Raw genomic sequence first — 14,311 nt, 5'->3', positions numbered from 1 at the left:
AAGAAGCGAATCACAGAACTGCTCCTCTCAAACTGCAAAGATGAGGAGTTTTCGTATTTCTGTATCAGCTGTATATGTCAAATTAGAGACTTTGTTCTGTAGATACACATGCAACAGATAGATTGCATAGCTTCATGACGAAAAGCACTTTAAAAACTTTAAGCTTTATCTTTTCAGATATTTTGGATATCCCCTGAAATGTCTGATAACATAATGGTTGGCAAGGGGAAGGAAAGGAGGGAGAAAAATGGGCTAAAAGGTATTCTGGAAACAAAGGACAGTTAATCATTCGTGTTGTCTACAGTTCCTCTGGTTCACAAAAGTCTCCAGACAGACTCTTGCTCTATAGTGAAAAAAATCCTCTACTGTCCTACCTTTTCTCATCTACAGTATATGATGGAATCCAGAGATACAAACTGCTCGCAATTCATGGGAAAATGGTATTTCCTACAGCAGTGTGTTTCATATCTCCCCAACACCCCATAGGCACTGCTCCCTCCTAAAGCAAAAAAAAAAATCACCAAGTTGTTGTGTCACTTATTGTCCCCAAGCACATCCATTTCAATCAGACTGTGTATGTGTGTGTGTTTTTTGGGTTTGGGTTTTTTGTTTTTTGTTTTTTTTACTTTTCCTTAGCTTGATATGCTTCTCTTTCTGGAGCTGGCCATTTTGCTTTGTTATATGAGCAAACCACATACTTCAACGTTGAAAGAAAAAGAGTAAAAAGAAGCAACCGAAACATGTGGTGATTCTTATTTTTCTTTTAAGAGTGACAAAACAGCATTTGAAATTCAACACCCAGGATCAGTTAATTTTATCTGAAAAAGAAGCTTATCATATAAGTTAACATTTGCTATGATTATAACCTATACAATGCTAATTTTGTATGTAAAGCCCCCACAGCGCCCATATAAGTTATCTCCACGCTCCGGGAACATGGGCATGGGGCAACACAGGTCACTGGTTATCAGCCTTTGTTTTATTTTACAATACATTCAGGAGTCTGTATTTTCAACAGCAACTAGATCGTGCTTGGTTAGCCGTTGCTGGTATTTGAAATTCAATGATTACCTTGGCTTCAAAGTGAGACAGTAATGCACATTTGTGTTACTCTCCCTTTAATTAGTACAAAGCTGGACACAACTCAGGATTTTAAGGAAGAAATCCTTAAAATCTATTACCTATTTATGATCATGTACAAATGGATATTTATCATGTTAAAAGAGAACCATATGTTAAAGGGGAGGCTAGAGCCCAATAAATCTCCTTGGATGAAATTCCTTTCAAAAAAAGGAATAAAATAATTTATGTTTACTTTTGCCAGAAGAAACATTTGCTCATGAATCTCTTGGGAAGGGAAGGGCATTTAACCCTTTTACATGCCATCCCCCCTCAGACGTCTATCTCTGACCTCAACTGCAAAATAAGACAACAAAGATTCCTGACTCCACACTGATGATTAAACTCCTTGTAAGAAACATCTGGATGAAATTTTCTTGGCAGTTGACTGGAAAAGTGTACAAGAAGCAGAAATAGGGAGCAGCCATAGTTCAGCTGAGCGACACCAAGATGATGCTGTGCAAAAGCAGATTTTTCCTAAGAACACATTAACTCCTAAATATTAGTTTGTGACTGTGCAGGCAACCTCATTAGCAGAAGAAAAATAAATGCCTTTTCTACTCTGCATGCCAGCATAGAGAGGAAAAAAGGGCTTTGAAAGAAATCTCACCTGACAATCTCATTTTTATAAATAAATTAATAAAGGCCTTAAACATTTCACCTGCCTAATTCTTAACTTCCATTGCCAGGTAAGAGAGAAGTTGCCAATGACCTTTAGTTCCAAAAAACACTTTTTAAATTTGTGACTGACTTCAAAACTTCTGTGGTCTCTGAGAAACTCACCAACACGCTTGACCTAACACCTTCCTACCATTTCAGTCAATATATCTTCTGGCCTAAATTAGCAAAAGCAACCAGTGATTTTCATGGCCTGACTTTAAACTAAAGGTGTGAGGCCCTATTCTCTGCTGTTTGAGCTTAAAGAGCCTGTCTAATGCAGTTCAACGTATTCTTTAGTTTTGAAAAGACAGACCCTGTGCTTCTCAGAGTTTTCTATAAGTACAACAGACCTAGAAGCAGGAAATTTTCACTGTTGTTACTGAGTGAATAGCAGCAGAGAAAAATCTACACCAACTAGGCCTCATTTTCCTCTGCAGCTACTGTGAAAAAAAAAAAAAAAAAGGAGCAGCAGAGAACAGCACTGGAAAGAGTCTGACACAAAGGCTCAGGAACACAGAAAGCAGCCAGGAACCTCCAGCTCCGTAAGTGCAAGCATGAGGAGATTCCAGGGTATGGGGCAAGGAGAATGACAGAAACAGTATGGCTTTGTCCAGAAGCCAGGGAGTAGAGAGCTTCACAGTTATCAGACTGAATTACTACTACTTTGACACGTATCTAAAAAATGAAAGCTTCAGCACAGAGCAGGACTAGCAATCTGCAATTTTTTGCAATTGCTGAAAATTTGATGGGGGTAAAGGAAGGGCTTTGACTTTTTGACCCAGCATGCAACATGGCTATGGAGGCTCCTCTTGCACCTCTCCTGGGAAGCTTACATGCTTGATTGGCTCTCTGAAATGCCTGTATACCAATGCACGCAGCATGGGGAATAAACAGGAAGAGTTTAGAGATCTGTGTGCGGTCGCAGGGCCATGATCTCGTTGCAGTTACAGAGACATGGTGGGATAGCTCACATGACTGGGATGCTGTCACGGATGGCTATGTGCTTTTTAGGAAAGACAGGCCAGGAAGGCGAGGTGGTGGAGTTGCCCTTTATGTGAGGGAGCAGCTGGACTGCATGGAGCTCTGCCTCGGGGTGGATGAAGAGCAAGTTGAGAGCCTATGGGTAAGGATTAAAGGGCAGGGTAACATGGGTGACACTGTTGTGGGGGTTTACTACAGGCCACCTGACCAGGAGGAAGTGGTCGATGAGGCCTTCTACCGACAGCTGGAAGTAGCCTCACGATCACAGGCCCTGGTTCTCGTGGGAGAGTTCAGCCACCCTGGTATCTGCCTGGGAAGAGAGCACAGCTAGGCACAAACAGTCCAGGAGGATCCTGCAGAGGATTGATGATAATTTCTTGACTCAGGTGGTGGAGACGCCAACGAGGAGAGGTGCAATGCTAGACCTTGTACTAACAAACAAAGAAGGTCTAGTTGGAGATGTGAAGGTTGGGGGCAGCCTTGGCTGCGGTGACCATGAGATGGTGGAGTTCAGGGTCCTAAGAGGAAGAACCAGGGCAATGAGTAGGATTGCAACGCTGGACTTCAGGAGAGCTAACTTTGGCCTCTTCAGGGACCTACTTGGGGGAATCTCATGGGACAGGGCCCTAGAAGGAAGAGGGGTCCAAGAAAGCTGGTTAATATTCAAGCATCACTTCCTCCAGGCTCAAGATCAGTGCATCCCCCTGAGTAAGAAGTCCAGCAAAGCGGGCAGGAGACCTGCATGGATGAGCAAGGAACTACTGGCAAAACTCCAACAGAAGAAGGAAGTCCACAGAATGTGGAAAAGGGGACAGGCCACTTGGGAGGAATACAGGAACGTTGTCAGAGTGTGCAGGGATGCGATGAGGAAGGCTAAGGCCCAGCTGGAATTAAATCTGGCAAGAGATGTCAAGGACAACAAGAAGGGCTTCTTCCAATACATCAATAGCAACAGGAAGACTAGGGAAAACGTGGGCCCGCTGCTGAATGGGGCGGGTGCCCTGGTGACGAAGGATACAGAGAAGGCAGAGTTGCTGAATGCTGCCTTTGTTTCAGTCTTCACTGCTAAGGCCAGTCCTCAGGAATTCCAGACCTTGGAGACAAGAGAGGAAGGCTGGAGAAAGGAAGACTCTCCCTTGGTGGAGGAGGATCAGGTTAGAGATCTTTTGTGCAAACTTGACATCCATAAATCCATGGGCCCCGATGGGATGCACCCACGAGTGCTGAGGGAGCTGGCGGATGTTATCGCTAGGCCACTCTCCATCCTCTTGGAAAGGTCCTGGAGATCAGGAGAGACGCCTGAGGACTGGGAGAAAGCCAATGTCACCCCAGGCTTCCAAAAGGGTAAGAAGGAGGAGCCAGGAAACTCCAGGCCTGTCAGCCTCACCTGCATCCCTGGAAAGGTGATGGAACAGCTCCTCCTGAAGGTCCTCACTAAGCATCTGGAGGACCAGAGTGATCCTCCAGGTGATCAGGAGTAGTCAGCATGGATTCACCAAAGGGAAATCATGCTTGACCAATCTGATAGCCTTCTATGACGGAATGACTGGCTGGGTAGATGAGGGGAGAGCAGTGGATGTTGTCTACCTGGACTTCAGCAAGGCTTTTGACACTGTCTCCCATCACATCCTCCTAGGTAAGCTCAGGAAGTGTGGGCTAGACGAGTGGACAGTGAGGTGGATTGAGGACTGGCTGGATGGCCGAGCTCAGAGGGTTGTGGTGAATGGCGCAGAGTCAAGTTGGAGGCCTGTGGCTAGTGGTGTTCCCCAGGGGTCGATACTGGGTCCAGTCTTGTTCAATATATTCATCAATGACCTGGAGGAAGGGACAGAGTGCACCCTCAGCAAGTTTGCTGATGATACTAAACTGGGGGGAGAGGCTGACGCACCAGAAGTCTATGCTGCCATTCAGAGGGACCTGGACAGGCTGGAGAGTTGAATGGAGAGGAACCTCCTGAAGTTCAACAAAGGCAAGGGCAGGGTTCTGCACCTGGGGAGGAATAATCCTATGCACCAGGACAGGCTGGGGGCTGACCTGCTGGAAAGCAGCTCTGCAGAGAAGGACCTGGGAGTCCTGGTGGACAACAAGTTGACCACGAGCCAGCAATGCGCCCTTGAGGCCAAGAAGGTCAATGGTATCCTGGGGTGCATTGGGAAGAGTGTTGCCAGCAGGTCGAGGGAGGGGATCCTTCCCCTCTACTCAGCCTCAGATGAGGCCTCCCCTGGAGTACTGTGTCCAGTTCCGGGCTCCCCAGTACAAGAGAGACATGGCGCTACTGGACAGAGTCCAGTGGAGGGCTACCAAGATGATTAGAGGGCTGGAGTACCTCTCCTATGAAGAAAGGCTGAGAGAGCTGGGCCTGTTCAGCCTGGAGAAGAGAAGATTGAGAGGCGATCTCATCAACGTGTACAAGTATCTGAAGGGGGAGTGTCAAGAGGATGAGGCCAGCCTCTTCTCCGTGGTGCCCAGCAACAGGACAAGAGGCAACGGGCACAAACTGAACCACAGGAAGTTCCATCTGAACCTGAGGAAAAACTTCTTCACTGTGAGGGTGACAGAGCATTGGAACAGGTTGCCCAGAGAGGTGGTGGAGTCTCCTTCCCTGGAGATATTCAAAACCCGTCTGGACGTGATCCTGGGCAATATGCTCTAGGGGACCCTGCTTGAGCAGGGAGGTTGGACTAGATGATCTCCAGAGGTCCCTTCCAACCTAAACGATTCTGTGATTCTGTGATTTTCAGTTGGGGCACTGCTCCAAAGAAATACTTATCCATATGTGGTTAACATTGCTTGGTAAATGTTTTTAAGTCACAGAGACTTAACATACAGAGACAAAATCTAGATTAAAAAGTCTCCAGTCCAAGCTTCAAGGTACTTACACTTTCTGAAGCATCCTTATTTACACAGTCTATACCACTGTGATCCCAACAGATCTAGAGAAGGAGCACCTATCCAAATTAGATTTCTCATATGTTAAGTCTCTCCCTACGTGAACATATTCACAAAGATCCAATAACATGTATTTGAATTTATGAGAAATCAATCTTTGAGATTTAAGAAACAATCTGGCAGATAATTAAATTTCAGCATGAGACAAGAACCACTAAATGGAATGCAGAGCAGAAATTCAATCACAGAAGCATAAGAGTAAGAAGAAAAAAGTTCTGGAGCTGTTTTCCTTTCTACTGAGATAAATAAAATAATGTAAATATTTTGTACTATATTATTCAGTACTACCACTGGAATGGTAATGAATGAATAAAAACAGAACAGCAGTTCACAGGAGGCCAAATAAAATTCAACATTCAGTGAAAATAGTGGAGATTAAAAGTTACCATGTAGAAAGAACATCTACATGCAAGGGCCACACCACTTGTGCAGGCAGGCGGTAATATCAATGTAGACTTAGGATATAAACCTGCCCAGCCACGTGTGCCATTATAACTCAAGTGAGTTGATTTCAGGGCTAGGGGAAATAAATTAAAACCACTGTATCAAGGGAAAATCTGCATTTTGTTAAGACACTTTCACATCGCCAGTGTATGCTTTACTACTACAACAGACGCCTCCCTATACGCTTTTGGTCTGCACCAAATAGGGAAGATGAGATAACATTCTGAATCCAGCAATGTGTATGCAACCAACGAACAATGAAATCATGTAGTAAAAGGCAGATAACAGGAAAACATGGACCCAAGGCTTACAGTGTATCTAGAAATGTCCTTACACTTAAAAAATTATAATGCACTCCAAAATTCATTTGTTCAGGCAATCCACGTACAACAGAAGGCACTGTTATCCATATGAATCTATCAATTCCGCACAGCAAAAACCTGAGAAGTGCAACTCAATTAGATGCAACCTGGCCCCTCCCAGTCATTCAGGTTCCTTGAGGACAAACGTTTCCTTTTCAGTCCATCAAATTATAAAAACACCACAAGAATTTGTACATTACAGTAGCTGGTTAGAAAGACCATTCTGGTGGGGAAAGCACACTGCTACATTCCAAGAAACCTCCAGCAGCATTAAATTACCCTCCCCATCACTCAGAAGTCACGATGATTTTAATAAAACGTAACGATGAAACCCTTCCCATTGACCTTTGCAGTTTCTCCTTCAGTTGCCACCAGGATTATTTCCAGCAAAGTTAAATGCTGTGATCAGTCCTTTGTTGTCAAATGTGTAGCCACTTTGTTGTTCTATTGTCTTAGTCTCTAGAATTCAAAGAGGGGAAAGGATATGAAAAACGGTCTATACCGTGAACACTTTTGTCAGAGATAATACAGTTCAGCTAAGAATGGAAAGTTGTAGAACAAACTGTTGAGTCAAAATTTCATTCTCTAAATGCAGTGATAGCAATAAATTACACTCAGATTTTCTTTAAACACATGCATCTCTAGAGCAGAACCGATAAATTAATCTGTTACAAAATACTATATGTGACACTATTCTGCAGGCTTCTTGATTAAATTAGAAGTTATCTTCAATGATGCAAGCTTTTTAAACTTCTAAAACCTTACACTGACCGTGAAGGCAATGTTAGCGGTTAAAAAGATACAAAGCTGTTAAACGCACAATGATCTACAGTAATCTTCATTAAATGACTGGTTGACAGTTAGGTATTCATTTGCTCTTAATTTCAAATGTCAGATTGCGCAAAACTAGTTCAGACCCTGGTCAAACAGCACTGTATGTCAATGAGGAGGCACTTAATTAGAGGCAACAGTAAACTCTGAGTAACACACACTTCCAGGCAAGGGATAATACTTCCAGGCAAGGGATAATATGGGCACAACTTCCTACTTACACTTCTCAGGCCTCCTGTATGACTCATGTTAATTAGCACAAAGACTCATTCTCTCTGATGTTACAGATCATAAGCAGTTCCAACATCCCTGTAACACATAAAATGGCCCCAGAGAAGTGACTCACCTGCAGCACTTCTCCGGTGTTCTGCTAATGTATAAATTTCCTGCAGCTGTTTCTTCTGATCCTCACTCAACGGTGCTGTCAGCGAATGGTACCAGCCTGCATCTCGGCTCTGCACCGCTGTCAGAACAGGAATGGATGAAAAGTGATCATCAGCTTACATGGCAAGTTCATTTCAAAACAAAATGAAGAACACAGGATGTGCACTGCAAAACAGATCTAGAATTCCCATCAGTTTGTTAGAACAGAATCCCTCTGTAATAGAAGCAATCCATTTTGGGGAACTTAATTACATGCTCTGCTTTCTGAAACAGGGAATTAACAATGTGGCCGTTATTCATGGAAAATGATGGAGTTAATCTTTTAATTTAAGACTCATATCAAAACTAAAAGCAACAGGGTTTGTCAAACACTCTGGAGAAGGAGAAAATAACTTTTCCATTATGATTTTAACATTTAGACAGTGACAAATATTTCTATACATAGGATTCTCTCTAGTGACTGAAACCCACTTATTTAGGCTGTGGCTGAAATGTTCTGAAAGAGAACATGAAGAGGATTAGTCTCAGGCTGTATTTGGTGCCATCTGCTTTTTGTGGTACTTGTTAGCAAAACAATTTTAAGACTAGCATTAGAACATAAAATTACATTTTTCAGTTTCAATAATCTAAACCATTACTCATAACACATACTCAAAACAGGGTTTTCACCAATGATGACCATAAACATCTCCAAACTATTTCATCATGTTATAGCATTCTGCCAACTAGCATACACCTACCTAAAAGTGCTTGTGCAAAAAACTGGTATTCATCAACACCATTTTCAAGGTCAAGAGGTGTGCTGAACCCTTCAAGAGCAGTCTCTTCCAAAGCATCTTCATCCCAGTCATCATCATCATCATCATCGTCCTCTTCCTCTCCACTGCCGTCACCACCACTGCCACCTCCACCATGGTTCTCTTGCATCGCCTGGCTCACTTCATTTGTCTCCTCCTCATCACTTGGTATTTCTTCTGCAAAAAGTATTGACTTGCTTTGTAAAATAAGGTTTAAAAATTATTAAGAAACTATGACTGATGAATAAAGAACAATGAATGAATCTAATTTTCTGATTGAAAGAGGACCCTCTGTTAACACCCTTTCTCCAAAGTCTTAGAATGCTGCTAAAATGTTTCCTACGTTCAAGATCAGTTACACTTCTGTTTCTAGCAAGAACTGGGGAATGTGAAACTGACCTCTTTTTTCTTTTTTCATGTGTGCAGTCATTGTGCTATCATAGAATCCTGAAATTTTTAGCTAATTCGTCTATGATAAAGTGTCCCATTGCTGTGCTCTTTAAATGACGAACAAATAGACTTGCATATACTTTACAAACTGACACAAAGTAAAGAGAAAACTAGATGTACACCAAATGTCCTGCCTGCTGCTTTTCAGAGTGCTCCCTTATTAGCTTTACTTTCCATCCTATTTATGAAACTACTGTTATGCCCTGAATTAAAAGCAACTCCAACATGCAATTATAAAAATTGTTATTTCTCACTTAAGGAAAAAGATTTCTGAGTTATAAACAACATAAAAAAAAATTCTCCCCTCCAACTCCAAACCTTCAGTTCTTCCAATATTAACGTGACAGAGAGAATAAAGATGACCATATCTGCAACAAGCAGAGGGACTGAACCACAGCACACAGATTTGAAAATTACTATGCAGTTTCCAAAGTGTATTCCTAAGCACTGAGAAGAATGCTGTAACTCCATTACAGAACAATCATGTGTGAAATTTTAATGGATTATATAATCTGCTTAAACTCAATCTAATTTTCGGAACTCAAACCATCTATTTCCTGCTGCAAGTCAAATAGATTCACAGGTATCTGCCTGCAAAGCATGCAAAATTTACTCCCCACAACTCCTTCTCCTGTCTATTCTTTGGATAGTTTTTCCTTCTGCCAGCCACAGCAATAAGAGGTCTGTCTACTCCAGGAACCTTCAGTTGTCTGAAACCCCGCTTCTCAAATCACTGCGTGTCACCTTCCATCTGGACAAAGAAGACTTGACAGGATTTATTTCAAAGTTCACTAAAACAGGTCTTTAAAATAGTTGGCTACCAGGAACAGTTTCTTTCCAGCAATCAAGAATACGGTCAGTACAGTCCTGGCAAACTCCTGCTGCCTATGTGAGAAAGCCCTGGGTGTTTAAGGATGGAGCACATTCATAAAATAGCACTGTGGACTCGCAAGTTTTATTGTTACTTCTAAACCAAAACTACCCTTTCACAAAGGGTTAGCTATTATACATTGAATCAGGGCCTTCGATTACATTTTGGGAGGAAAAATCAATTCCTAGGGTGATCTCTCAAGCACCCAGGAAGCCTAGCTATTTTCGGTAGACTAATGAGTCTTAGAAATGAACTGCAATTTCTTACCCCCTTTAAATTAAATCCAGACAAAATCCACAATGTGAAAAGGGGAGATTTTACCATTATCTTCTGCAACGTGTTTTTCATCTTTAGCATGATCCTCATGTTCTGTGAGTTCTCGTGAGGCGCAAACTTGTTTTAAGCCCAGGAAGAGGAGGAGGATTGAAGGGACAATCTGTGCAGCCACAGCATCCACTGCAGGTGGTCGGTTCTGCAATTCCATTAGGATGCTCAGTCCTATTATACACATCTTTCTGTCATGGAGTCTAAAACAACATACACTTGTTAGACAAAAAACAGATTTCCACTGCATAAATATGCACAGAAAAAAAGTACTGTTGCTCCACTCCTAAGTACTACTTCAGCTAAAAATCTTGGCACTTGCTGCACAGAAGACAGAGCCAATGTCACAGAGACCACCTGTTCTACGTCCATATTCTAATCTCCTAAATACTTTTTTTTTTTGTTCTGAATGCAAGTTCCCCACTGGAAGATACTGTATTCGAAAACAATTACATACCTTTAAAGCAGTGGCCAAATTCCTGGGACAATTGTTTCTGATACCCAAATGCAAAGTTTGTAATGCTAAATAAACAGTGTGCAATGATTGTGTAAAGTACCTTGTCTTTAGTAAAATATTTGATATAGATTATCATCATTCAATAGGATGGGAAATGAATTTGCATTGGCTCAGATAGGAGTGCTGTTGCAGGCACTGAAATTAGCAAAAAGACTATCAATAAAGAGCAACAAGAAGCAGTAACGCACTGAATTGTAGGGTGCTGTTATGGAATGCCACACAGCTTGCTGTATTTAAACATGTTTATGAACAGTCCATCAGAATGGCTGTATTACGCATTTAATTTCTGACATATTAACTTGAGATATATTGCTAACTCCAGGGAGAGCAGAGAAATAACTCCACAGCCGCAAGAAAAACAGGTAGTAAGTACATTCAGATGGGGAACTTGCAAATGAGTAGATCCCAGGAAAACAAGCAAACAAACAGTAAGTAATCGAAGGGAGATAAATGCATGAAATAAGCAGCAGAAAGATTTCTATGTGGCCGTAGCCAGGAAACTAGATAAGAACCTATGCTCTTAAAAATAATGATTTATTTTGAGTTCTACAAACAGAAGTCATTTGCAAACAAGGCATGGAAAAATTATCTAACCGCCTCTACAGATAGCCTTTAGTTCTACTTTAGAATACTGGAAACACCAGTATTCAACACTTCTCTAATACTGTGGTATTTTATTATTAAGGGTTTGAGAGAGGTTGTTTTGTTTGAACTATTCCATTTGACACCAACAGCTTCTGTGCAAGTGCAAGTCTTCTGCAGGACAAGGAGCTCCAGCAAAAACGGTCCTGCAGAAAAAAAGCAAACCTCCAGAGCTGGCTGCTATGTAAGTTCCTCTCCTCCTGCATCCACACATCAGTTGGTCTCACGAAGTCTTCTGTTTACGCGCTAGCATGGCACTGTTAATACAGCTGCAACAGGATACGGGGAGAAAAGCAGGGGAGTAGGGGAGCCCTTATTTTAAATGCTTTTTAAATGCTTCCAACTGGTAGAAAATGGCCATCCTCCAGACTCTTGGTAGAGTATGGTTCACTTTGGAATGAAGAAGGTAAAAGTTGAGGGAGAGGAGCATGACAGCCCATACTGTTATAACAGGAACAGCAAGAAAACTTACAGGGGAACAGATAGCTTAATCCATTGTTTCAAAAATTAATACAGAAACGCAACTTTAAAAATGCTTACAATTTCATCACCAAAGCTCTCATATGACATGCTACTAAACTGTAATATTCAAGCGATCATGTGTTACAGCTTTCTAAACATCACATGTGCTTAAAAAAGGCTGGGGATCTGGATGAGTTTCATATCACCTACTTTGTTAGTCCTGCTAGGGCTTAGTGAAAGGTTTCCACTCTCAGAGTAGTTGATAGTAACAATAAATTATATAAGATCAGGCATAGCATTATGACCACAGAAGTCCTTCCAAGAAAAATAATGTCACATGCATTAAAAGACATGCTTTGTCATGTTGGGTTTGGCTGCTTCCCTCCATCAAATATGCTGAAAAATGCACCAAACTGCAAGCAGGTGAAGAGTGTTCTTCCATCATTGCTAACTGCAATACTCAAACACTTTTTCTCAAAAGGAAAGTGGCAAAAGAAAGAGGGCATACAAATGAAGGAAACTGAATCAGGGGAATAGGATCTGCTTTCATCTTTATTACATGGTGAAAAGAAATTTAATTAAAAGAAATTAAGTCAAAGAAATTAAAGCCCTTAGTCACTACAGTTTACCTGAAAACAAACTCATGACCACTTGCTCACATACCAACGTTGTGAAGATTAATCTACCTAAAGATGCTACCTATGAAGAAAGCATAACTTTTTTGGAACAGTGGATCTTATAGGAACAAAAGGAAAGAACTTGCTCCACCTCCTGTCTGCTAGCACCTTTATGCAAGTCTTACCAAAGCTCTGTAATCCATGCATAAGATTTCTATCCTGCATTTCACACTGGGAAGTCATGACATTTCTTCAAGCCTCAAATGCATAATGAAGCAGTTTCAGTGTGCATGCATGAGAGTAGTTAACGTCACTTGGCACTACCTTTTATAAGGCATTTGAATAACCTATAGTCATATAATCCCAATTCCAAAATGCAACACAGTAAAAAGTCAAGAAATTGTAGCAATTAGTGGTTAGCTTCATATTAAATTACCTCTTCTGGACAGCAAATGAAAGTAGAAGACTCAAGCACTGCTGTTTAAAAGGTCACAGAATCACAGAACGGTTGAGGGTGGAAGGGACCACCTAGTCCAACCCCCGTGCTCAAGCAGGGTCACCTAGAACAGGTTGCCCAGAACTGCATTCAGACAGCTTTTGAACATCTCCAGGGAAGGAGACTCCACCACCTCTCTAGGCAACCTGCTTCCGTGTTCAGTCACCCTCACAGGAAAGAAGTTTTTCCTCATGTTCAGATGGAACTGCCTGTGTTTCAGTTTGTGCCCGTTGCCTTTCCTCCTATCACTGGGCACCACAGAGTAAGAGGATGGCCCCATCCTCTTAACATCCTCCCTTCAGACAGTTGTACACATTGATGAGATCCCCCCTCAGTCTTCTCTTTTCCAGGCTGAAGCACCTCAGCTCTCTCAGCCTTTCTTCAGAGGAGAGATGCTCCAGTCCCCTCATCATCTTTGTAGCCCTTTGCTGGACTCTCTCCAGTAGCGCCATGTCTCTCTTGTACTGGGGAGCCCGGAACTGGACACAGTACTCCAGGGGAGGCCTCATCTGAGGCTGAGCAGAGGGGAAGGATCCCCTCGCTCCACCTGCTGGCAACACTCTGCCTAATGCACCCTAGGATACCATTGGCCTTCCTGGCCTCAAGGGCGCATTGCCGGCTCATGGTCAATTTGTTATCCACCAGCACTCCCAGGTCCTTCTCTGCAGAGCTGCTTTCCAGCAGGTCAGCCCCCAGCCTGTCCTGGTGCATGGGATTATTCCTCCCCAGGTGCAGGACCCTGCCCTTGCCTTTGTTGAACTTCAGGAGGTTCCTCTCCATTCAACTCTCCAGCCTGTCCAGGTCCCTCTGAATGGCAGCATAGACTTCTGGTGCGTCAGCCTCTCCCCCCAGTTTAGTATCATCAGCAAACTTGCTGAGGGTGCACTCTGTCCCTTCCTCCAGGTCATTGATGAATATATTGAACAAGACTGGACCCAGTATCGACCCCTGGGGAACACCACTAGCCACAGGCCTCCAACTTGACTCTGCGCCATTCACCACAACCCTCTGAGCTCGGCCATCCAGCCAGGCATTATTAGGAATTAGCCCAAATGGCCAAAAAATACAGCCTATTTGTCATGCTCCATTTTCAAGCATATAGATGGAGAAGTTGTAAGAATGAACATATGCCTTTGGAATATGTATAACATTAGAAGGCCCAGCAGGTCCACAGAAATCAAGGCATCAAGCCATCTTTAGTGAACCTGAGCCAAAAGGAGACTTGTTTCTTCCACCTGTCAGCACAAACAGCAGGACAAGCATCCACCTTGGCAGAAGTTCAGCATTCTACCATGCCACAGCTGTATCAAGTACCAGAAAGATTCAACAAGCAAAATAGTTTTGTTTCGTCATTTATGTATTTTTGTAAAGGCAAAGAACGGCTTCTGGAACCTTCCATTCCCTT

The 14,311-nt window shown here is 42.6% G+C and overlaps 1 protein-coding gene across 2 annotated transcripts in view; it reads right to left on the bottom strand.

Annotated features, from left to right (window-relative positions):
* Nucleotides 1-746: 746 nt before the first annotated feature.
* IPO8 (importin 8) overlaps nt 747-14,311 on the bottom strand; it is a 52,334-nt gene continuing 38,769 nt past the window's right edge. For both annotated transcript variants that reach the window (XM_068946561.1, XM_068946566.1), the window contains exons 22-25: nt 10,170-10,375; nt 8,471-8,704; nt 7,693-7,809; nt 747-6,974 (exon numbers count right to left, since the gene is read on the bottom strand). In XM_068946561.1, the coding sequence (XP_068802662.1) occupies nt 6,877-6,974; nt 7,693-7,809; nt 8,471-8,704; nt 10,170-10,375 (655 nt within the window). In that variant the 3' untranslated portion in view covers nt 747-6,876. The remainder of the gene's footprint in view (nt 6,975-7,692; nt 7,810-8,470; nt 8,705-10,169; nt 10,376-14,311) is intronic.

Source organism: Struthio camelus, chromosome 1, assembly GCF_040807025.1.
Source record: "Struthio camelus isolate bStrCam1 chromosome 1, bStrCam1.hap1, whole genome shotgun sequence".
Classification (NCBI taxonomy): Eukaryota; Metazoa; Chordata; class Aves; order Struthioniformes; family Struthionidae; genus Struthio; species Struthio camelus.
This window is presented reverse-complemented; position numbering and strand designations above follow the sequence as displayed.